The sequence below is a fragment of the Mus pahari genome, chromosome 3, assembly GCF_900095145.1.
Source record: "Mus pahari chromosome 3, PAHARI_EIJ_v1.1, whole genome shotgun sequence".
Lineage (NCBI taxonomy): Eukaryota > Metazoa > Chordata > Mammalia > Rodentia > Muridae > Mus > Mus pahari.
Window position 1 is genome coordinate 97,684,919 of NC_034592.1, and position 21,776 is coordinate 97,706,694.

At 39.6% G+C, this 21,776-nt stretch overlaps 1 protein-coding gene across 1 annotated transcript in view; it reads right to left on the reverse strand.

Annotated features, from left to right (window-relative positions):
* The window catches only part of Aqr (aquarius intron-binding spliceosomal factor), a 73,786-nt gene that overhangs the window by 46,371 nt on the left and 5,639 nt on the right, over positions 1–21,776 (reverse strand). The window contains exons 4-13 of the mRNA XM_021194961.1: positions 18,178–18,213; positions 13,568–13,688; positions 10,834–10,974; positions 9,514–9,582; positions 8,299–8,399; positions 7,012–7,088; positions 3,395–3,459; positions 2,208–2,324; positions 762–875; positions 183–286 (exon numbers count right to left, since the gene is read on the reverse strand). Coding sequence (XP_021050620.1) covers positions 183–286; positions 762–875; positions 2,208–2,324; positions 3,395–3,459; positions 7,012–7,088; positions 8,299–8,399; positions 9,514–9,582; positions 10,834–10,974; positions 13,568–13,688; positions 18,178–18,213 — 945 coding nt within the window. The remainder of the gene's footprint in view (positions 1–182; positions 287–761; positions 876–2,207; positions 2,325–3,394; positions 3,460–7,011; positions 7,089–8,298; positions 8,400–9,513; positions 9,583–10,833; positions 10,975–13,567; positions 13,689–18,177; positions 18,214–21,776) is intronic.

Below are 21,776 nucleotides of genomic sequence, written 5' to 3' on the forward strand. Positions count from 1 at the left end.
TCCCAAGGCAAAGATGGGTAGTTATGTTTAAGTAGTCAAGAATCCCAAACTGCTAGAGATAAGCCCCAGGTGAGGTTAGCAAAGGGCCAGCCCGCAGCCCGCAGCCCACAGTGTGAGAGAAGAAAGAAAGAAAAGCCCCCAGTGAGAGCCTAGGAGACAAAGCTGTTCTTCCCATGTCTTACCTGAGAGGCCCAAAAAACTTGACCAAGGAATCACGGGCATCTACTTCTGCCACATTGGAGAGGGCAAAGTCATAGAGCTCGGGGAAGTGTGCGAAGGCGGCCCTCTGGGGAAGCAAAGCCGTGGAGTTAAAGTCTATGGCCTGGAGCTCCTAGGCCACAACCGGAGCAAACGCTCAACCGTGTGCTGTTCAGTCTCCACAAGTTTGCATACTTTCATTTCCCTTGCTGCTGCTGGATGGCTTTATCTCATTATGATCAGAGAAAACACACTGTATTGTTTTACTTTCACATATATTCATTGAGGCTTGCTTTTTTTCTTAATATGTGATCTATTTTGGAAACAGTTCCATGAGCTGCTGAAACAAACATGTGAACTGTAGTGTTTGGGTGAGTGCTTTATAGATGTCTGTTAAATGCCTTTGATTTGTGACTTCAATAGTAAGTAAATAAATGAATACTTATTTCTCACTCCTTCTTACATTTATCTCCTGTGTGCTCCCCGCCTCGTTAAACTGGAGGAGTGTCATGCAATAGGGAAGGCAGGCAGGAACTGTTCTGGCAGGAACTGCATTTATTTACCTGCAGAGATGTAATTCTGTCATAGTGAATCGTGGTCATCTCGTTCTCTGTCAGAGCATTTCCAGTCTGGTCGTTAATTTCAAAGCCAGTATAGAACTTCAGCATGTCTAAAAGCTGGAAGGATTCATTTAAATTAATAAACCATGTGAGCACGAGACCAAGAAAGTAATAACACTTTTTATTAAAAATAACAAAAGATCTACGTGTGTTTCAGGGGTTGAAAATTTTAGAATTCAGCATTATACAGCAAATACTTGAGAGCATATCCAAACATATTTAAGTTTTGTGAAAATAAAATATGTACTTTATAAGTAAATTATTAAGCCTATATGTGATATACATAGTCCACTGCTACAGAGAATATCAACTGCAATCCTAATAGAGGAATTTTCCACATTAGACTGTCCTGTGGCCCAGTCTGAGACAGACTGTTCTGGCTGATGACTGACATCCCTAGGAAGATGGGTCTACGCTCTTTCAAAAAGCTAAGCATGAACCAAAAAGCAATCTACCACGCCTTTCCCGCCATGGTTCCACTTTGATTTCCTGCTTAAGCTCTCGCCCTAACTCTGAGGATGGACAGATGCTTTCCCTCCAAGCTGCTCTCATCAGAAAGGCGAACTACAGGAGTGTACTATTTCTTCCTCTTACCATTCCCCATGCCACCCAACCTCTCTTAAGCTTAGATTGTGTACCAAGAGGCTTTGCTTTCTGCACATGGAGTATTCTGCCTGCCGTCACTTAAATATTTATTATTTTTAGTCCTAACCTGTGACACATTATAGTCAAATTATTAAGAGTTAATATATATGGCCAATCACTTGGCAGAATTTTTTTTCTGAATGAAAACAAAAAAAAGTCCTTAGTAAGACATAAGATAGAGTATGCCATACACGTAAGACCTGCATCTCCAATTTATTCTCACTACATTTTCACATTTTCTTTCACTTGACAATACAGGAAGTCTGAAATAAACACATTCTTTTCCTATCCAAAGCAATAAAGTACATTTGCCTTCCTACTCTAAGTTCCATACTCTCAACTAACTGTCACTGCTGTCACAGACAGGAGAGAGCCATGGCACTGGGGTACAGTTCACTTGCGGCCGATGCTTATAACCGGTTATATCCCTCAGTGGTTTTGCACACAAGTGAAATATGTGAACACACGAGACTACACTTCCAAAGTCATAATTTAGCTCAATAATAAAGGAACATGCAGTTAACATACAAGTCAGGTAATTACTAGAGTTGTATAGGTGCATTCAAGTATGTATTCAGTTTGTACATTCTGGTTTTACTTTAAAATAACCAGAAATTTAGAGTATCCAGGTCAATATTTAAGACTTTTACTTTTGTTTAAACCTTGATCCTCCCAGCTGTATGGCTAAGCAACAACCAACTTAAGAGATTTCAACGTTAAATGTGTCTGATCCCCTAGGCTCACTTGGGAAAACAGATGGCCGTCCTCTTCTCTGTGAACAAGACTGGAGAGGTAGCAGTGAACCAGAAGGTGGGAGTCATCCAGGATAGTGTTAAACCAGCGCCTCGTGGGGAGCAGAGCCTGGCAAAGGGAAGCACAAAGCGCTCACTTTGTCAGGTACTCCCCGAAGCCAGAGATAAATCGACTATTTCACACAAAGTGGACATCACCAAATGCCCTCCCGACTGTCCACAGACACATGGTATAGAGAACAAAGGGTCTCATCCACGCTGTAAAACAAACTCACACAAGAAACATTCAGTGGCAATGTTTTCCCTTTTACAATGGATGACACAGAAGAGCCTCACAGACCATCTCATCAGGTAGTTGGGTTTTTTGTTTGTTTGCTTGCTTAGTTTGGTTTTTCAAGGCAGATTTTCTCTGTGTAGACCTGAATGCCCTGGAATTCCCTCTGTAGACCAGGCTGGCCTTGAACTCAGAGATCAGCCTGCCTGTGTCTTCTCAGTGGTGGAATTAAAGGCGTGTGCCATCACTCACTACCTGTCTTCATTTTGTAGTTTTTACATAAAATCTGCATGGAACGCCAGTACATGTTTTGTGTTTAAGTGTAAAAACAAAGCTCTTTTCCATTTCCTGTCCCCACTTCCTGTCTTATTCCGTGGCAATAAGACAGACAGGGGAAACTGAGACCGGCGGCTGGATAACTACTTATCTAATCAATGACATCATCTAATAGACCAAGCCACTCAGGTCTGACACGGTGAGAGCATATAAACGAGTCACCTGGTAAAGTAAGTATATGAACAAAATTCTCATGACTGATTGTTAGTCTAATAGTTTTAACACTCATTTCAAGCCAAGAGACAGATTCTTTCAATTTCCTCTATCAGGGAGGATAAGGAAATGGATCACTCTAAACTACATCATTTTAGATCTGACCTTCCATAAGAACCTTGCACCTAACTATATGAAATTTTCTTTAAAAACCATAATTCTAAAAGGCAATAATGACCCATGCCAATACGACAGTTATTAGTACAAACCCTCAAGGAATCAAACCCAGACCTCCCCGTCTATAAAAGCTTGAAATAGAAGCAGACCAAGGGACATCTCAGGTAAGCATTTCAGATGTAGTCACGGCTTCATCTTACTGTTAGAGAACACACAGCAAGCCACTACATATTTCTTACCTCTAGATCAATCATCAGTTCGATGAATCTCTCACAGTAATGAACTTTGTCCATGGTGACAGGCTCTAGAGGTGAGAGAAACATGTCAGAATTTTACCAAGCCATTTTATGTGCTAGTTCTTAAGATTGACAGCTATTTAATAATCTAAACAAAATTACCTGTCTTGATCTTTCTAGCTGAACTATAATTCAGAATAAGAATCTCATATTTTCTCAAAGGCAGGTCATCATTATTTAGTTCTACTAACATGAGGAACTGAAATACTTAGACTGGGTCACAAGTGTGTTTTGTTAATCTGATGTGCAAAAACTGATGAATAAATTATTTTACAGGTGTAGATTTATTTTGTGTGTATGAGTACACATGTATGTATGCGCACGATGGCCTGCAGAGGACAGAAGACGCCAGATCATCTAGGCCCAGTTATAAAAAATAAGCTGCCATGCATGTATTAGGAACACAATCTGGGTCCTTTGCCAAGAGCTGCAGTGCCCTAAATATTGAGCCATCTCTTCAGTCTTAAAAAATGCAGTATTTTTAAAAATCAAAGGTAGTTTTCTTTTTAATGAAAGGCAGTTTTCTATCCAGAGTTTGTTTACTTTCTTCAGTATCATGATACACCAAACTTCTTTTTTTTTTTTTTTTGGTTTTTTGAGACAGGGTTTCTCTGTATAGCCCTGGCTGTCCTGGAACTCACTCTGTAGACCAGGCTGGCCTCGAACTCAGAAATCCGCCTGCCTCTGCCTCCCGAGTGCTGGGATTAAAGGCATGCGCCACCACGCCCGGCGATACACCAAACTTCTAAATATTCTCATGAATAAACACATGTACATGCCTACATGATTGTGCTTATTCACACACACACACACACACACACACACACACACACACACACACACACACACACACACAATGTTTATAGCTAACTTTGAAGTAGCAGTACTTCAAAGAAAGAATTCTTCCACTGTCCCTGCATGATTTTTTTTTTTTTAAATCTTAAAAGGGGATTATGCTGGGCATTGGTGACACACTCCTTTAATCCCAGCACTTGGGAGGCAGAGGCAGGCAGATTTCTGAGTACAAGGCCAGCCTGGTCTACAGAGTGAGTTCCAGGACAGCCAGACAGCCAGGGTTACACAGAGCAACCCTGTCTCGAAAAAATAAATAAATAAATAAATAAATAAATAAATAAATAAGGGGATTATCTTGATTTAAAAAGAGTATATGAACGTTGACATGAAAATGTCAAAGATATATTGAAAAATATAAATTTTTAAAGAATCCTAACACAGATTTACGGTATTCATAAATACAATGTATTATTTATTTTAATTTACTTAAAAATAATTACAGCCTTGTGAAACAAAATACTTTCAGGGTGTAAGGTTTTGCTTTTTCTTAATGTCAGAAAATGGCCTACCACTTACCCCTAACATCATGGTGCTAACATTGTTTCAATTGACACACAATTTTTTTATCCATTGCTTAGCTGAGACTCTAAGCAGTGACTAACTCTGTACCACATCTATCAAAGCCACCCCACAAATGCTTTAGAATGCATTTATTTATCTGTGATTGCAGGAAAATGGCAGGTCAAATGTTACAGAAATCTGAAAGTCTCTATCTACTGTATGAAAATGTTATCTATAGTTTTCCTCACAGACTTCTCCAGCTGGTTTACCTGCTATCCAGATGCTGAAACAATACAACTTAATATCCAGAAGAGACTCTAAATGGCTCTTCTAGAAATTCATTTTCTAAGAGAAAAACTGAGGAAAAGAGAAAGCAAGCAGCTGAGGATGGAGAATTGGATCTTGGTTTTCTAACCTTGTCCTAGGCCAGAAGGCTGTTACAAATGAAACCAGGTAGGTCAGCTCACAGACTCTCAGCTCTCTAGGTGATATAGCAGAAGCACAAGTTCAGGGATAGCCTGGGCTAGAGTTCTGGGCCACTATGTTCTATACAGAAAGATCTAATCTAAAATAAACAAATAAATACATAAACACACAAAATGAATGAATAACTAACTATATAAATACACAAAATAAGACTCCAGTGGGTGTGTACTGTTGCCATGGGCACAGCCGCATCAAGGACTCCCACACCTCAGCTTTACAGGAGTTTCGAAGTCCTGCCTGGTGAAGCTCAGAAGCATGGTAAAGCTTTCCTCAGGTCTTTACTTCCTGGATGACAGCAACCTAAAGTCTGCACCCCTCCTGAGATTGCTCCTACTGAATTAAACCTGCCTCCTTGATTAAATTATATACCATAACCCATCTCCTTGCTCAACTGTATATAAAAATACACCAAGCTTCTGGGTACTGTGGCTTCTCCACCTGACTCCAGCTTTACTGTGTCTCCAAATGTCTGTTTTTTCTTCATTCCCTTGCCACCGCAGTCACGTTAGTCCCTATCGCCATGCTGGACATGGTACCAAACAGACAGACAGTCAAGTGTATGTTTACACTACTTAGAGAACATATATAGGGCTACAGCCACTATGGAAGTCAGTTGGAGGTTTCTCAAGACTACAAAGAGAACTACCCTAACTCAGCCAGCCCTGGACACGAATCCAAAGGACTTGTAAGTCCTACTGCTGAGACACTTACAAATGGATGTTACAGCTGCACTGTTCACAACAGCTAAGAACCAACAATCAATGATACCCATCAACAGATGAATAGAGGAAGAAAATGTAATAAATATGCACAAAAGAAATGTATTTGGGCATAAGGAAAAACGTAGTCACAATATCTGCAAGAAAATAGAAAAACTAGAAGTTCTTATGGGAAACAAGCCAGATGCAGAAAAACAAGGAAGACAAATACCATGCTTTCTCTCATATGCAGAACCTAAGTTTAAACTTACATACATACATACATACATACAAACAGACAGACAAATGTGTGTACATACATGTGTCCATGAGTCTTATGTGTGTTTAGGTCATGAGACTACAAAAGTGAACTTGAGAAGAGAAAAGATCTTTGGAGGGCTGGGGCCAACTGAAACCGTAGGACAGGAAATCTGAAGGGAAGGTACCTGTCAGGAGGGAGATCAGAAGCCAGGGACAGGGGGATGAGGGGTGGAATGAAAGAGAGAAGTGATGGAGGGAGGGAGAAAAGTGAGGATAAAGTACAAACAGTCCATGAGACCCATTACTTTGTATGCTAATTTAAAAACATGATATATAAAGGCATACGAGCTTCCTCCATCTTACGTTGTAGCTAACTATCTTAAAAACACCTCTGATCCTCCCACCCAACTCCTATCACGTGAAAACACTATTCAGTGCTGTATTATAAAGTAGCAAATGAGATCATAAACACCTAATGCACTATTGTCCCCAGCCTCCTGCAGAGAACTCAGACCTGGTAAGCAAATACAAACATTTACTAACGAAGCAAACATTTCAATAACTGTGTTGGTGCTTTAATAACCCTTCCAGGCAGAACCAACTCTCAGGCCGGCAATATACAGGAAATGGAAAGGACACACATCTGTTATTAGAGTTTTAAATCATTCTAGGAGCAGTGTTTAGAGTAGACAAAAGTGAATTCCAGGAGGGCAACTACTTAATAATACACAGCCGAGTGGATGAAAGGTGGCTGGTTACCAGAAAGCGGGATGGACTTCAACACAGAGATGAACTTCTGGATGAGCCGGGAGAGAAACCTTCTTTCTTGGTAAGCCCTAAGAATCAAGCAATAACCCAATTATTTCTGAAATAGTTATAAAAGGTAAATTTAAACTCTGAGCTGTTCAAATGCTCTGTCTTTGATACTGAGCACACAGTGTCCTCCTCATACATTCACAGGAAGACAGGAGCAGCCTCATCACTGGCCCCATTTGCCTGCTAAGGACCTCCTCCAGTTATTATAAGTTTCTACCTAAATTCTGGGGTCAGGGGGCATAGGACATTTCAAAATTTTATCTATACTATTACTAGCCTTAAAAGTCTAATGTTTAAGGACTAGAGAGATGGCTTAGCAGTTAAGAGCACTTGCTGCTCTTCCAGAGGACTGGAGTTCAGTTCCAAGAACCTACATGGTGGTTCACAACCATCTGTAACTCCAGCTCCAGGAGATGGGATGCACTCCTCAGGCCTTCACAGCAATGCACACATGTGGCATACGTATACCCAGACAGGCAAAATACCCCCCCACACGTAACATTTTAAAAATCTCATGTTCAACTAGACATAGTGGCAGGTGCCTTTAATCTCTGTACTTGGAAAGCAAAAGCAGGAGGGACTCTGTGAGTTCAAGGCCAGCCTGGTCTACAGAGTGAGACTATCCTAAAAAACAAACAAACAAACAAAACCCTAATGTAGTTAAGTTAGGTAGCAAATACAGGGAGAGGATTACAATGGCTAGAGACTTAACATCAGTTTAAAAGTCAATTCCTGCTCCCCAATTTAACCATCAATTAATAAAACATCAAGTAATAGGTAGCTGTATCATGTAAACCCTGCTAGAAATACACAGTATAGTGAGTGATCAGAATCTACGTGGGGGCTGGAGAGGTGGATCAATGGGCAATGGGGTGCATGTACAACGAGCTGGAAGACCTGATTTTGTTCCCTAGCAGCTGTGTGAAAAGCCTGGCATGGGGCTGTGCATCTCTCTGTCTTACCAGACACAGGAGGCTCAGGAGGAACCAGAGGGCGGAGGCTACACAGTCAAAGACCTGCTCAAAAACTAAGGGAGAGAGCACTAGAGAAAGACAGTCAACACCCATCTCTGGCCTCCAAGCACACACTGCAGATCCCTGTAAAATACTCGTACTAATCCAAGGGAAGCATCTGCTGCTAACTTAGGTGGACTCAGCACTACGTAAAAGGAAGCAATAAATCCCATGTCACGACCCAAAGCCTGAGGTGGAGGAAGCTCTGGCCACATACTGCTCTCTTGCTCCTGGGTCCATCTTCTCATCATTCTTTTTAATCAAGTTCCAGAATTTTCTTAGCTTTGGTGTCTTTTTCAATTCTAATTCCAATCGTGCCTATAAGAGAAGTGTGATACACAGCAATCAGTAACACTAACAGATGTGATCCTGAGATTGAACATTAGCTAGTCTCTTTAGATATATGTCATATGATAATCTGAAAACAATAAGACAAAGTATGAAAACTATGAAATTCGAAAAACACTATTCTATATTTTAATAAAAATAAAATGGAAGAATAATCATTATTATAAGCTAATAATTTAGTTCTAAATTTAAACTTAAAAATCTGAAAAATAGCATAAATGTTTATAAGAATTATTACTGAAATAAAAAAAAAAAACCTAAGTCTCCAACAATAAGCATTAAAATAATTGTCAAGGCTGGGCCTAGAGTTTAGTGATACAGGTTCTGCTAAGCATGACAAATTTCTGGGTTCAAGCCCTAGAACTGGGGTGGGAGGTGGAAGGTGGGAGAGAGAAACTTCTGCCAAAATAAGGAGTAGTTGTCTGAGCAAGGGGTGTGCCCATATGTTCAGTACTGATAAAAGGAATGCAAGTTCTAGGCCAGTCTAGGCTACACAAGATCCCATCTCATCAAACACATAAAAGAAACAAAAGGGGCTCACACCAGCACACTTTCTCATTAGTATTGTTTACATGTGTCTCACTCAGCCAACCTGTACCAGTGACTGACTGGTCTGCACATCTGGGTGTGTGCAGAAACAAGAGCAGGAAGCATTACGCTGAAAAGTGGTCATGTTTAGTTGACTCAGGAAATATGTTAATCTATTATGCACATAGCATTTAATAAAGAAAATAGAAAAACAGAAGTGGTTAAAATAAAGTATGATCCAGACCATCTACATTTAACCTCATCCAAATACATACAAAAGGATAACAATCATACTTTGTTTGCTATCACTTTTCTCTTCAAGTTCAATATTAGCCCCTCATTTCACCTTACAGTACTAAAATTAAGGGCAGCATACAGTAGGATGCAAGCGACAATCCTTAAAAATGTCAAAGCTCCGTTTATAGGAAGTTATTACAAAGTAGATTCCTACAGAGGAAGGAGATTTCGGCTGAGACGCTTCTGAGTCCCTGTTAAAACCATCAGTCAGAAACTGTATCTATCAGATACATGGAGACATTCTGAAGTGGGTACTTACAGGCTGCAAGCCCATCCACATAGGAAGGGAGATAAGCTGCTGTACCTGACTCCTTATCAAGTCTACTTCCTGTTTAAAGCACAAAGAAAACAAGTTTATAGTTTATATACATTTCCAAGTTACTACATACATAGTTTATTTCCTTTTAGAGTCCTGGGAGAAAAAGATGTCATCAATACTTTAAAATTGGTGATATTTTACTATTTAGAAGTTCAACAAGGAACTAGAGATGGTTCAGTGGTAACAATGGTTAAGAGTACTTGCTGCTTTTAGAGAGGGCCAGGGTTTGGTTACAAGCATGAACCTTGTGAGGACCACAACAGTGTGTAACTCCAACTCTAGGAATCTGACACCCTCTCTGGCTTCTGCTGGTACCCACATATACACAGCACACACATATACACAGCATACACACACACGCGCGCACACACACAAACATACACAATACACAACACACACATATACATTAACACACACACACAGAAATCAAGTCTTTTAAAATTTTTCACATTTAAAATGGCAGTTTTCATTATTTTCAGCTTTAAAAAAATCACTTATTCACAAATTGTATTTGTAACCTCCAAATTAATTCTCCCTGTAGTAACCCCAGAGAGCACAGAACATCAGAGACTTTCTTCTGTGTCTTTATAAGGGCCAAGTCATGAACTCAGGCAGCAAATAGAAACCTGGCAACCACTCATCTAACAGTATCTTGTCTTCAGGTTAAGAATGGACTATATTTTCCTGCGTAAGTCTAAGGGATGATTAATTCAGAGGCATCTGTCTTTAAACAAGTATGTATATACTTTCAGATATGCATAGGGAGGAAGCTGGGGTAAAATATTAGTTACTAAAAACATTTCATTTTTTTACAAGACGATTTCATGAAGGATGAAAATGTGTTACAACAAAACAAGACATCTCAAAAAGCATCCAGTCAACTAAGGTAATTACAACATAGCTCTCCCGCTAACTAGCTAGCCTGCACATGAGACACCACACAAAAGAAGACTACGTTGGCATCAAGACTGTGCAGACTTCATTGTTTAAAGTATTTATTAACCAGGCCCTTGGCTCCTCCTCACATTCATGCTCTCCCTTCTTCCTCTCATTTTCATTTTTTAAGTTCAGTAACAGAGGAGGAATCAAGTCCAAACTTGTAAAGGCAATAAGGCTTATCTATCTCTGTCAGAGATGCTGATCTGAAGTTCCCAGCATCCGCTTTACTCTCTCTACTACTACTACTACTACGCAGGAAGTGGCAGCCGTCAGGTGCTCCTCTAATCTCACTCTGAAAATGTGAGCACAGAGTAAACTCACCAAGCTATTGAAGCAGTGATCCAGGAAGAGCAGGAGCACGGTCTGCTCGTGGAGGGAGAACTCGCCATCAGTCTCAGCTAATGCCGCTTTCAAGATGCACTTAAAAAAGAACGGGAAGTGGTCTGGTTTCTTCTTAAAGGTCTGCAAAGGATTAAAAAAAAAAAAAAAAATCACTTTGAGCCAGGAGGTGGTGGCGCACGCCTTTAATCTCACCACCATGGGAGGCAGAGGCAAGCAGATCTCTGAGTTTGAGGCCAGCCTGGTCTACAGCATGAGTTCCTGAACAGCCAGTGGTACATCCTGTTTCAAAAGACAGAAACAAACAAGCAACAAAAAATTCACTTTGAGTCTTGCTTGCATTTTTCTGTATTAGAATCCCTGGTGGGGGTTTTAGGAATGGGTTAGCATAAGTCATTTCATGTGATGTGCATATGTGGTAAGAGAAGCCCTGCAGACCTCTCATCACTGACAGTAAGTCAGTGAGCTCCTGACAGGACTACGAGAGACCTCAGGCTAACAGAATAGAGGCTTCAATTCTCTTACTTGTTCTTGTGCTTGTCCAGTTATACTTTATTTAGATAAAGCTTTGTTTTCTTATTAAGATTTTGGAGTATCTTAATTCCTTTGATTTAAACAAAACAACTATATCTCCAGCAAAAACTATAGTTTTCATGCTGTAATTAATCTCAAGACAGCTTCTCCTGCTCAATGCTTCTCTTGACTCTTATAATGTAAATTTATATATTTATATATATTCAAGGCCCTGCAGACAAGTGAAGGAGATGTGTAGTTTACTGTACACAGAGTTGTGTTTCCACTCGACTCTCTATATCAGCCTCTACCAACAACATCCCCACGACACTAACAGCAGCCAAGCCTACAGGACCAGCACCCCTCATTTCTTTCTTTTCCTTCTAAGAAAGTGCTCACTGAACCACATCCTAGCCCAGCTGCTTGTTAACATAGTCACTTGTTTCTTAAAGGTGGTTTGTACCTAAGGCTCTGGCCTACTGTTCTTTCTATGCTAATGACTCTGAAGATGCACCTCCAGTCCAGGTCCTTAGCACCTGATCCTTGCGTTTGTCCCTTTTACTACTCATCACAAGGCAATTTAAACTTCAAGCCTAAACTTCAAGCCTTTAAAGCCTTTCATAGAGTTCCTCCAGTCCTCTATTCTTACCTTTATGGTAAATGGCACCGTCATCTATTAATTTTAGTTGCCTATATTTGGTAAGCTATTGAAAATAATACATTTCCCTAAAGCTACTTGAATTATCAAATCCAGTCAGTTGATTATTTTAAAATCCTATATTGTCCTCTGAATCTATGATAGCTGCACCTTATCCATAATTTTGCTTTCTGTAATTTCAGTTACCTGCACCAACTAGTCTAAAATTATTAAAGGGGAAATTCTAGAAAGAAACAATTCCTGTGTTTTCAACTGCACAGGGTTTTGAGGAATGTGATGAAACCATGTTTGATGTGGCCTGGGGTATCAGTGGCACCCTAGGATCTCAGCATATCAATCACACCCTAGTATCCAGTCTATATAACCTGTTTGCCCTCTAGACGTTTCATCTCAGCCAGCAGGCTGATTTAACTTTTATTTTCCATAATAATCACTCCACAATACAAGAAAAGTAATCCTGACAATCAGTGTCCAGTATAGTATAATTCTATTTTATTATTAATCACTGTTGATCTGTCACACTGCCCAACTTACACAGAACTTAATTCTAATGCTTATAGGAAAGGATATACATGAACACATAATTTATGAACATATATAATGTATATATTACTATGGAGTAACACACACATATATGGCTATCTACTGGAGTCTTAGAATATATCCCTGTACAAAATGGGGGATTCCTGCATTGTCATTCCTCTGTTTCAAATTCTAATTACTAAAGTGGTCTCTATAATAAATGAATTGATGAAAGTATTACTTGGCTTTAAAATAAATCCCTCTTACTTTCTATAATGGCTTGAAGCAACTTCCTGAGAGCCCTAGGATGTCTCAGTAAGGTTTACTGTCCATAGTTTAACCTGAGCTCAAATGTGCCCTGAGATGACAGTCACTTAATATCTGAGTGAAATGTCCATGCTTTAATCTCGACAGCTCTAAACTCTATCTTCAACAATTTATCACTTTGAAAACCACTTCATCAAAGACGGCAATTACGATGCTTCTTTATTACTTAAAAAATATGCTTGGAAGGAAACTCTTAGTGAACTGGCCATCTATGGAGGGCACCACACTGTGAGAAAGGCTCTGTTTACTCTAAAGAAACCTTCAGTTCATTAGAAATTTTCAAATGGCAAAAGCAGTCCCAAATTGAAAGGGTAAAAAAAAAAAAGACTGATCTGAAAGTACAGCATAAGCACCTGCCAATGCTCACATATTACCTCTTATAGTTATCAATGTATCCTTTGCCAATTCTAAATATAAGTCACTGTCATCCATGTTATTACTTTTTCAATCACAACATAGAAAAATAACTCTACCTTCATAATGTTTAGGGCCTAGAAAATCAGTGGGAAGTAATATAACCAAAAGAAGCCTAACATTACCTTTTACACATGCATACTTTGTCTCCCGGTACTTTATCTACCCTCGGGTAAGTGCTGGCGCTAAGAGGACACCTGCTATCAGGAAAAGATGCTGCTGCTCTGTAACGCCTTAAGAAGGACCATCATGAGAACTGTGAAGTACTTTAGTTGTTTTTACCTCCCAGGCTGGGACATTTTCTCTGAACTTCTCATTTACCATACAGCAGATGGACATTAAATAGGCCTTGCTGGAAACTTCTGGAGAATAATTCATCCAAAGATAATTTTCAAGATACTGGCTGTAAAGGATTTTTAAAAATAGAATATTTCATTAGTTATCACCAGACATTGTACTGCATCACTCACCTGAAAAAGAGAAGTATTTCTATTTTTCTAAAATCCTTACTTAGGACTTGCACGTCTTTCCCAGACTTCCCTGTACTCTGGCTGCCACTGGACACTTAGATGTAGAGACCATGGCTAAGAGAGTGACACAGTCACACTTCCAAGCAAGACGATATCAAAGGAGGGTTAGGGGGGTCAGATCTTTAAGGGTAAGGTGAGTTTAATCACCTAGGAGACATATCCCTGGGTGTGTCCATGAGAACGTTTAGAGAGATACTTAAGTGAGGAAGGACGTCTAACCCTGAATGCAGACATCCTGGAGTGAAGGAAAAGGGAGACAGGACAGGGGCAGCTGAGCACCAGTCCTCATGGCTCTCCACAACCTGACGGGAGGTGATGTGACCAGTCATCCTGGTTCCTGCTGCCACAACTCCAGCTCTAACGTCATACTTGCTCTACCATGACATGGACAACTGTAACCCCAACCAGACCTTTCTGTCCTTAAATGGCATGACAAGTACTTTGTCATAGCAACAAGAGAAGCCACTAATCCACTAACATACAATGTCTCTACCACTGAATATTCTCTGACCTGAAGGCCCACAGGAGTAAAAATAAAATCATTTAACAAACATTAACTTTAAACCAAAATGATATCATGGGCATTTTCACAAACAAATATAACTCAGATACAGATATTTGCACTAGTTCTTATCAGAAAAAAAAAAAAGACTTATAACAATTATAACCATCAAAAAGAGGTTTTACAACTCAGCTTAAAAGGTAATTCAACATAATTCAGTTTTCTAGGCAACTGTTAATTCCCTTCTGGATACTAAAATTCTTAATTTAGACTTATGGAAATGTGAACATATGAAATTTAAGTATTTATGACCTTCTAAACATAAGTTAGTATTTATTAAAGAAAACAGAACACAAATTGTTGTATTGGGCTATAAGATACTGTCAAGCATTCATGAAAACAGAAAAGCACTGTGCTCCACACATTAAGTGACTGCAGCTATAGCTTTCCACACGCTTGTGCCCACACAGGGGGTGGGGAGGGTAATACTCTTCTACTTCTGTGTTCTTCTGTACCTCAGGAGCTCACCAGAGCTGGTATTTATCTCCATGAGCCCAGTACTAGAATTCCTTCTTGGTTAGTTTGCAATAACTTAGGAAGCCTGATGAGATTTTAAACAAATGCTGGTCAATAGAATCAGGTCAGAGACCAGAGTGCTATCCAGCACATGAGCGAGGACTCGTTTTTATCCCTTATTTGAATATTCTTCTTCTTCTTATATCATGTCTTAGAGTTTCTGTCCGCTATAAGTGGTGTGGATCATTCTTTAGCTGACATTTACTTCCTGACAGTTTAGCTGGGTGCAGATTCTAGGTCCCGCTGACTTTTTACTCTGGCAGATTTTAAATCTTCACTCTATTTTAGTTCTTGGTAGTGGTATTGTTTTTTGTTGTGTTTCTGGAATTTAATGAAGTTGTGCACTTCTAGAAAACTCAAGATTCTGTCTGCTGGCCCCTTTCCCATTGTCTAATGACACCTCCTCAATGCCCCATCAAGCTTTGTCATTCTAGACACTGTATTTCCTACTTTCTTATTTCCCATGTTTACTATTTTCTAACTAATTTCCTTAGATAAAATGTCTTAAACTCATGGTTACAATCAGGAGATGAGGGATGCCAGAGCTTTCTCCATGGGTTCTTCCCACACCAACTGACACCTGCTCAAGAGAATCCCTGGAAGACATTCCCAGAGCTAATCCTGGTCAGGACAAGCCCTCACAGGAAACCCAGCAGCGTATCTCCCAGGTGACTCTAGATCCTATCACAGTCAATTAACACTTTTCAGTAATTATAAATGTTTCACTATCCTTAATGCAGTCATTAAAACATTCTGGTTTCTTGACACTAAGAAAACTAATTAACCTTAACTGTATAACAACATCTTCCTTTTTATGTGTCTTTGCCACAGTTTGGATCTTGGGGGTCACCCAGAGGATGATGAACTAAAGGCTTGATCCCTGGATGGTTGTGCTACTGGGAAGCAGAAGGGCCGTCAGGAAGTGGAGACTGGTGGAAGAGAAGTCCCTAGGTATGTGCACCTGAAAGGAATTCTGGGGCTCTGGCCCTTCCTGAATTTCTTTGCTTTTGGCTGCCATGAGATGAGCACAGTTCTCATCATGATACACTGTGCTATTGCAGGCCTAAAACAACAAGCTGAAATTACCATTGACAGATCCTCTGAAACCACTAGCCAAAACAAAGCTTTTCTGACTATTTCAGGTATGTTGTTATGGTAATGACAACCTAATATTCTGCTTGAAAAGTGGTCTGGTATGGTAGAAAATATGTACTTATTCCATGACAGGAAAGGACTCTTTCCCAGATTCAGTTTTCTCCACAATAATCCAGAAAGATCTTTCTAAGATTAATGTGAGAATAAAATTGAATTCTTAGGGTATACTAGCTAACATAAACTTTACAACCATAAACTCTAAAACTCTAAAAAAAGATCAGTTACTTGATGCCGTTTTTAATGAAGACTGAATTAGTTTACATTGGTGTCCTTTATAGTTCCCTGACAATTTGACACAAGTGACAACCATTTTGGAAGAGGGAATCTCAATTGAGAAAATGCCCCACTAGATTGGCCTATGGACAAGGCTGTAGTGCAATTTTGTAATTGACAACCAGTATGGGGACGGCCCAGCTCACAGTGGATGGTACCATTCCTGGGTTGGTGGCCCAGGTGCTGTAAGAAAGCAGGCGAAGAATCCATGAGGAGTGAGCCAGTAAGCAGCACTTGTTCATGGCTTCAGTTCTTGCTTCCAGGTTCCCGCCCTATCTGAGTTCCTGCCCTGACCCCTTCAGTGATGAACAGTGATATGAAAGTATAAGCAAAATAAACTCTTTCCAGAACAACTTGCTTTTGGTCATGGCTTTTCATTACAGTAATAGTAACCCCAACTAATACATAAGTTGATATCTGGAGCGAGGTATTTTCAGGACAGACCTGACCAGGTTCTGGGAAGGACTGTGGAAGGACTTTGGAACTTTATAAGAAAAGCTACTGAGTATTCGAAGCTTAGTGAGCTGTTGTAAGAATTTGAAAGATTAAAGGATAATGCTGAGAGTTATGAATATGATGGAGGATGGGGGACATTTAATGTTTTTAATTAATAACCTGTGGCTCTGGTCAGACAGGGCTGAAGAATCAGCTGTGATTAACAAGAGACCATCACCACTGAAGTAAAAGCTTTGCTATATTGGGTTAGTTGATGCTGATTTCCTAGGAAAGGAGCTGGGAGTAAGAAGAGACCAGCATCACTAAGGTGAAACCTTTTGGGAAGTTTTTGCTCAAGCTCAGCACACAGAAGCTGTAGTGTAGAGGAAGTCAAGGTTTTGCCTGGTGCTGGCAGTCTAACCTGTCTCTGTTCCTGAGTGCTGGCATGAAAGGCATAGAGTAGGGAGTAAGGAATTAACCCAGAGGCTCTTATCTGTGATGCAGACCAGAACTCAAGGAAGTATAAAAAAAATAGAAAGGCTTTGAGCTTTGGCATCAAACACTGTACCAATAACTTTACCGCACCATCTTTAAAAAAATTACCTAATGTCTGTGACTTCTGCTTGTTCAGTAATTAGAGTGGAAAATACCTCTATTTCAGGGTGGCTAGGTGTGCTATGTATACAAAGCATTTAGCACTGATTGAGACACGTTCAGTCTATGCTGACCAGTATTACTGTTTTTATTTTTATAAGCTAGACAAACCTGGATGTGGGATGGTCTCTTATACCTTTATAATTAAAAGTTGTGTGTGAACAAGGCATGATGGTATATACCTTTCATCCCATCACTCAGGAACAGAGGCAGGTGAATATCTGAGTTCCTGGTCATCTTGGTCTATATAGTGAGTTTCAGGCCAGCCAAAGCATCATAGAGAAACGTTTCCCCAAACAAACAAGCAAACTCAACAATGACAACAACAACAAAAAACAAAAATCACCACAACTACCACCACCACCAAAAACAAAACAAAACAAAACAAAACAAAACAAAACAAAACAAAACAAAACACCTGTTTTCCAGCTGGAGATAAAGGTCAGAAGGGCGGCACATACCTAACGTGTGTAATGGCCTCGGGAAGAATATTACACTTTCTTCTGTTTAAAACATTTAGGTTTATAACTAGGTTGGAACAATGATGTCTTAATAACAAAAATTTAGCTAAGAAGGAAGAAAAATAGATATAGAGTATACCCCGATTTATTTCCACAGACCACTTATAAGTAGTGAAAAACAACTAAATAAATACAACTTGTATTCACAGCTGTTCCTGAAGCCTATAGTACTCTGCTCTGTATCGGAAATGAACACTTTACTCACACGGGAGTCCTCATCACCATCCATGCAATGATTTCACTCACCTAAATTCCAGCAGCATTATTTTCCTGATGGCAAACCTAAAAACATAGAAATCAAAACAACTTTGAAATAGAAAATAGGAACATTTCAGAGATCTTAATTCTCACTCATTTGGAATCTTTATAAACAAATTAAAGGACAAATCAGACTTTATAACATCAGATCACAGGTGCTAAAAGCCAGCCTGGGGCAGTTTGGAAAGCACTAAGGCTCTCATCACAGGGCACAGGGGCTGCCTACATCCCAAATGCAGACGTCAGATGTGTCTCCTGCTCTTCAGTCTTGATTGTGGAGAATACTAGATATTTCTTTTGTTACACTATTCCTTTATAATAGAGGTGGCTTTATATGAATAAACAAAGCTTTACTAACGAGCTATATCTCCAAAGTCAGTTCAAATGGCTAATTTTCTTTAATTATTTTCTAAGTTGGGGGAAAAAGTAGCCTGACTTGAACACTGCCATAGGTAATAGTTGGCAGATTTGAAACTTACACGTACCACTCCTCAGGAGATCATTACCCTGTCACAGTCCTACTCCACTGCTTTCGGATCTCTTAAACAGTTTCACCAAGCGCACGCTGTCACAAAACTTTAGCAAGGATGAAATGAATGCTTCTACTATAAAAGCAGAAGTCTGAAGGAACAATGACAAACATCTGCTCCCACAGTTCAGCAAGGCTACAGAATGATGTGACAGCTTGAGTGACACTCTGGGTGGCAGCTTAGCTAAAGGGTGAGTGTAAGATAAAGCAACCACCCAGCAACTGCCCTCACATTGAAGAGTTTTGGAGAGATGAATAGCCACAAATAATAATCACAACTATAAATGTCAGAAGTAGTCTTTATGCTTTTCTAAGATACCAATATTGACTGACAACATGCATTAAGCATGACACTGTGCTCATAACCTAACACATGTTTCATTAATCCATCGAAAGGTGGGCAATTTGTGTATAATACCTAGGTGCACCGACTCTATCAGCATCCACATCCCCATAGCTGATAAGGAAACAGGAGGCAGATATGTAAGTTGTTTTACTACCATACAACTTCCCAGGGTGTAGTTGTGCAAAAACACAGGATTCGGAGTTGTACAGCATCCTCACAACCACATTGAAAACTGTGTAAGGAGAAAAAAGTATTTTCAAATGCTAAAAAGGGTTGTGTCATTATGAATACGTGGTATGTGTGGACACAAACACACAGCACAGTGTGTGTGTGTGTGTAGGTCAGAAAGCTGAACTCAAGTCTCTAGGTTTGGGAGGCAAGTGTTTTACCTGGAGAGGTGTCTGGCTGGCCTGCCTGCTTATTTAACATTCAAAAACCATGTAAGCCTATCATATTTACTTTTTCATCTCATTTGGTTTTCACTTATGAATTAAGATGTTAGAGGAAGCAACAAGCTTGTCTGCCTCTGGAGTGCAGACAAAATCCAAGTTCCCTTGGTTTCTAAAGAGGTATAGCATTCTCATCTGTGAGGGTTACCATACTCTTTCAGTGTCAAATAGACAGAAACACAAAGTAGCGAGATAAAGTATTTTATAAGTCAGTTTTATTTTTCTACCATAAAATTCACCTAATGGATACATAACAGGATTAAGAATAATGCCAAAGGGTATAAGTTAGTAAGTCCTGTAAGAAAACGGAGGCCATTCCTGCTAATAAACAAAGTAGTGGACACGAGCCAAGGGAATAGACCAGTACCTCACTACTGAGCAGTACCTGAACCAAGTTCCTAGACCAGATGCAGTAAGAGCATCTCAAAATCCTTGGGGACAGGTAAATGGACTACTGTATGTAAAATGCTTAGAGCAAAGCCAGCACACAGGAAACAGACAGCAACAACTCCTATTTTAAATGAAAGTTGCATAAAAACGCAGTAAGGGAAGCTTTCCAAAACTGACATTGCAAGAAATAATGAAAATGAGCAAATTATGTAACATGACACACTACCCACTTGACTAGGCAAAAAAGGCTTTTAAGAATTAATTTTGAGATCCCAGAAGTATCTATTTTTACACCACAAGTATATTAAGATCTGAATAAATGGGTACTGTGATATTAAAAGTATCTCAAGACTATAAGACAGATTATTTTGGGAGTATATTATAACCATTTAATAAATATTACATCAAGCCATTCCCTAGATACTGAAGATGACACATTGCTCAGCAAAATAATTTCCTCAGGCACTAGTCTAAAATACTGTTGATTTAAAGCTTTTAATGTATATGGCAATTTTTGTTATAAAAACTCTTAGCAGCCTCACAAACCAACCATTAAACGTTCACTCCCCTATTTTGATGCTGCCTCCTCTTCCTCCTCTTCATCATCACGGTTTTTTGAGAAAGGGTTTCTCTGTGTAACAGCCCTGGCTGTTCTAGAACTCACTACGTAGACCAGGCTGACCTTGAACTCATACAGATCTGCATTTCTCTGCCTTCTGAGTGCTGAGATTAAAGGTGTATGCAACCAACTGCTTTATTTTGCCTTCAAATTATTTCGTAAAATTTACTTCTTAAAGACTTAGCACATTAAAATACCAAGCAAAGGACTCTACAAAGTTTGAGCTTGCCTGGTGGTACACACATGTAATCCCAGCACCTAAGAGGCTAAAAGGCAGGAGGATTCAAGGCCAGTCTTGAGCTTTGCAAGACTTTATCTCAAAAGTCATTATAGAATTACAATATTTAAACAATTATCACTGAAAAATATTAACTGGCCATACATTATCTACAAGTAAATACATGAAATGATGACCAACACACATATTAATTTCTTTAAGGCATCTCATGACAGAATGAGGGTCTAAACCCTTCCATGTGAGGTGGGGAAGGGAAGATAAAAACTCCATATGAAGATGGACACCCTGGGGACTAGGAACAGGGAAGGGGTTTTTGGTTTTATTTGTTTGTTTGTGGGTGAGTTTGCTTTTTTTTCCTGTTTATTTACATTTCAAATGTCCCCGTTCCCGGTTTCCCCTCCACAAACCCCTATCCCATCTCTTCCTCCCTGCCTCTATGAGGATGCTCACCCACCCACACACCCACTCCCACCTCACTGCTTAGCATCCCCCTATGCTAGGGCATCGAGCATCCTCAGGAACATAGGCCTCTCCTCCCACTGACGGCAGATAAGGCTATCCTCTGCTACATATACGGCTGGAGCCATGGGTCCCTAAATGTGTATAGTCCCTGGGAGCTCTGGGAGGGTAGGGAAGGCCTGGTTGGTTGATATTGTTGTTCTTCCTATGGGGTTGCAAATCCCCTCAGCTCCTTTAGTTCTTCCCCTTTGGGGTCCCCATGTTCAGTTTGATGGTTGGCTACGAGCATCCGAATCTATATTGATCAGGTGCTGGCAGAGCCTTTAAGTTACTCCTTTATGTACATTATTAAAAATATGTCTTGGTTTTATGCAATATATATAGATATTTTATATCCTGGTTTTATAATTTTAAGAGTGTTTTAGATTTACCAGAAATAGTAAAAAAATTATTAGTTAACTTGAAATAAACGTATGCTTGCTCTGCTCTATTACCTATCTATCTATCTATCTATCTATCTATCTTTTTTTTTTTTTTTTTTTTTTTTTTTTTTTTTT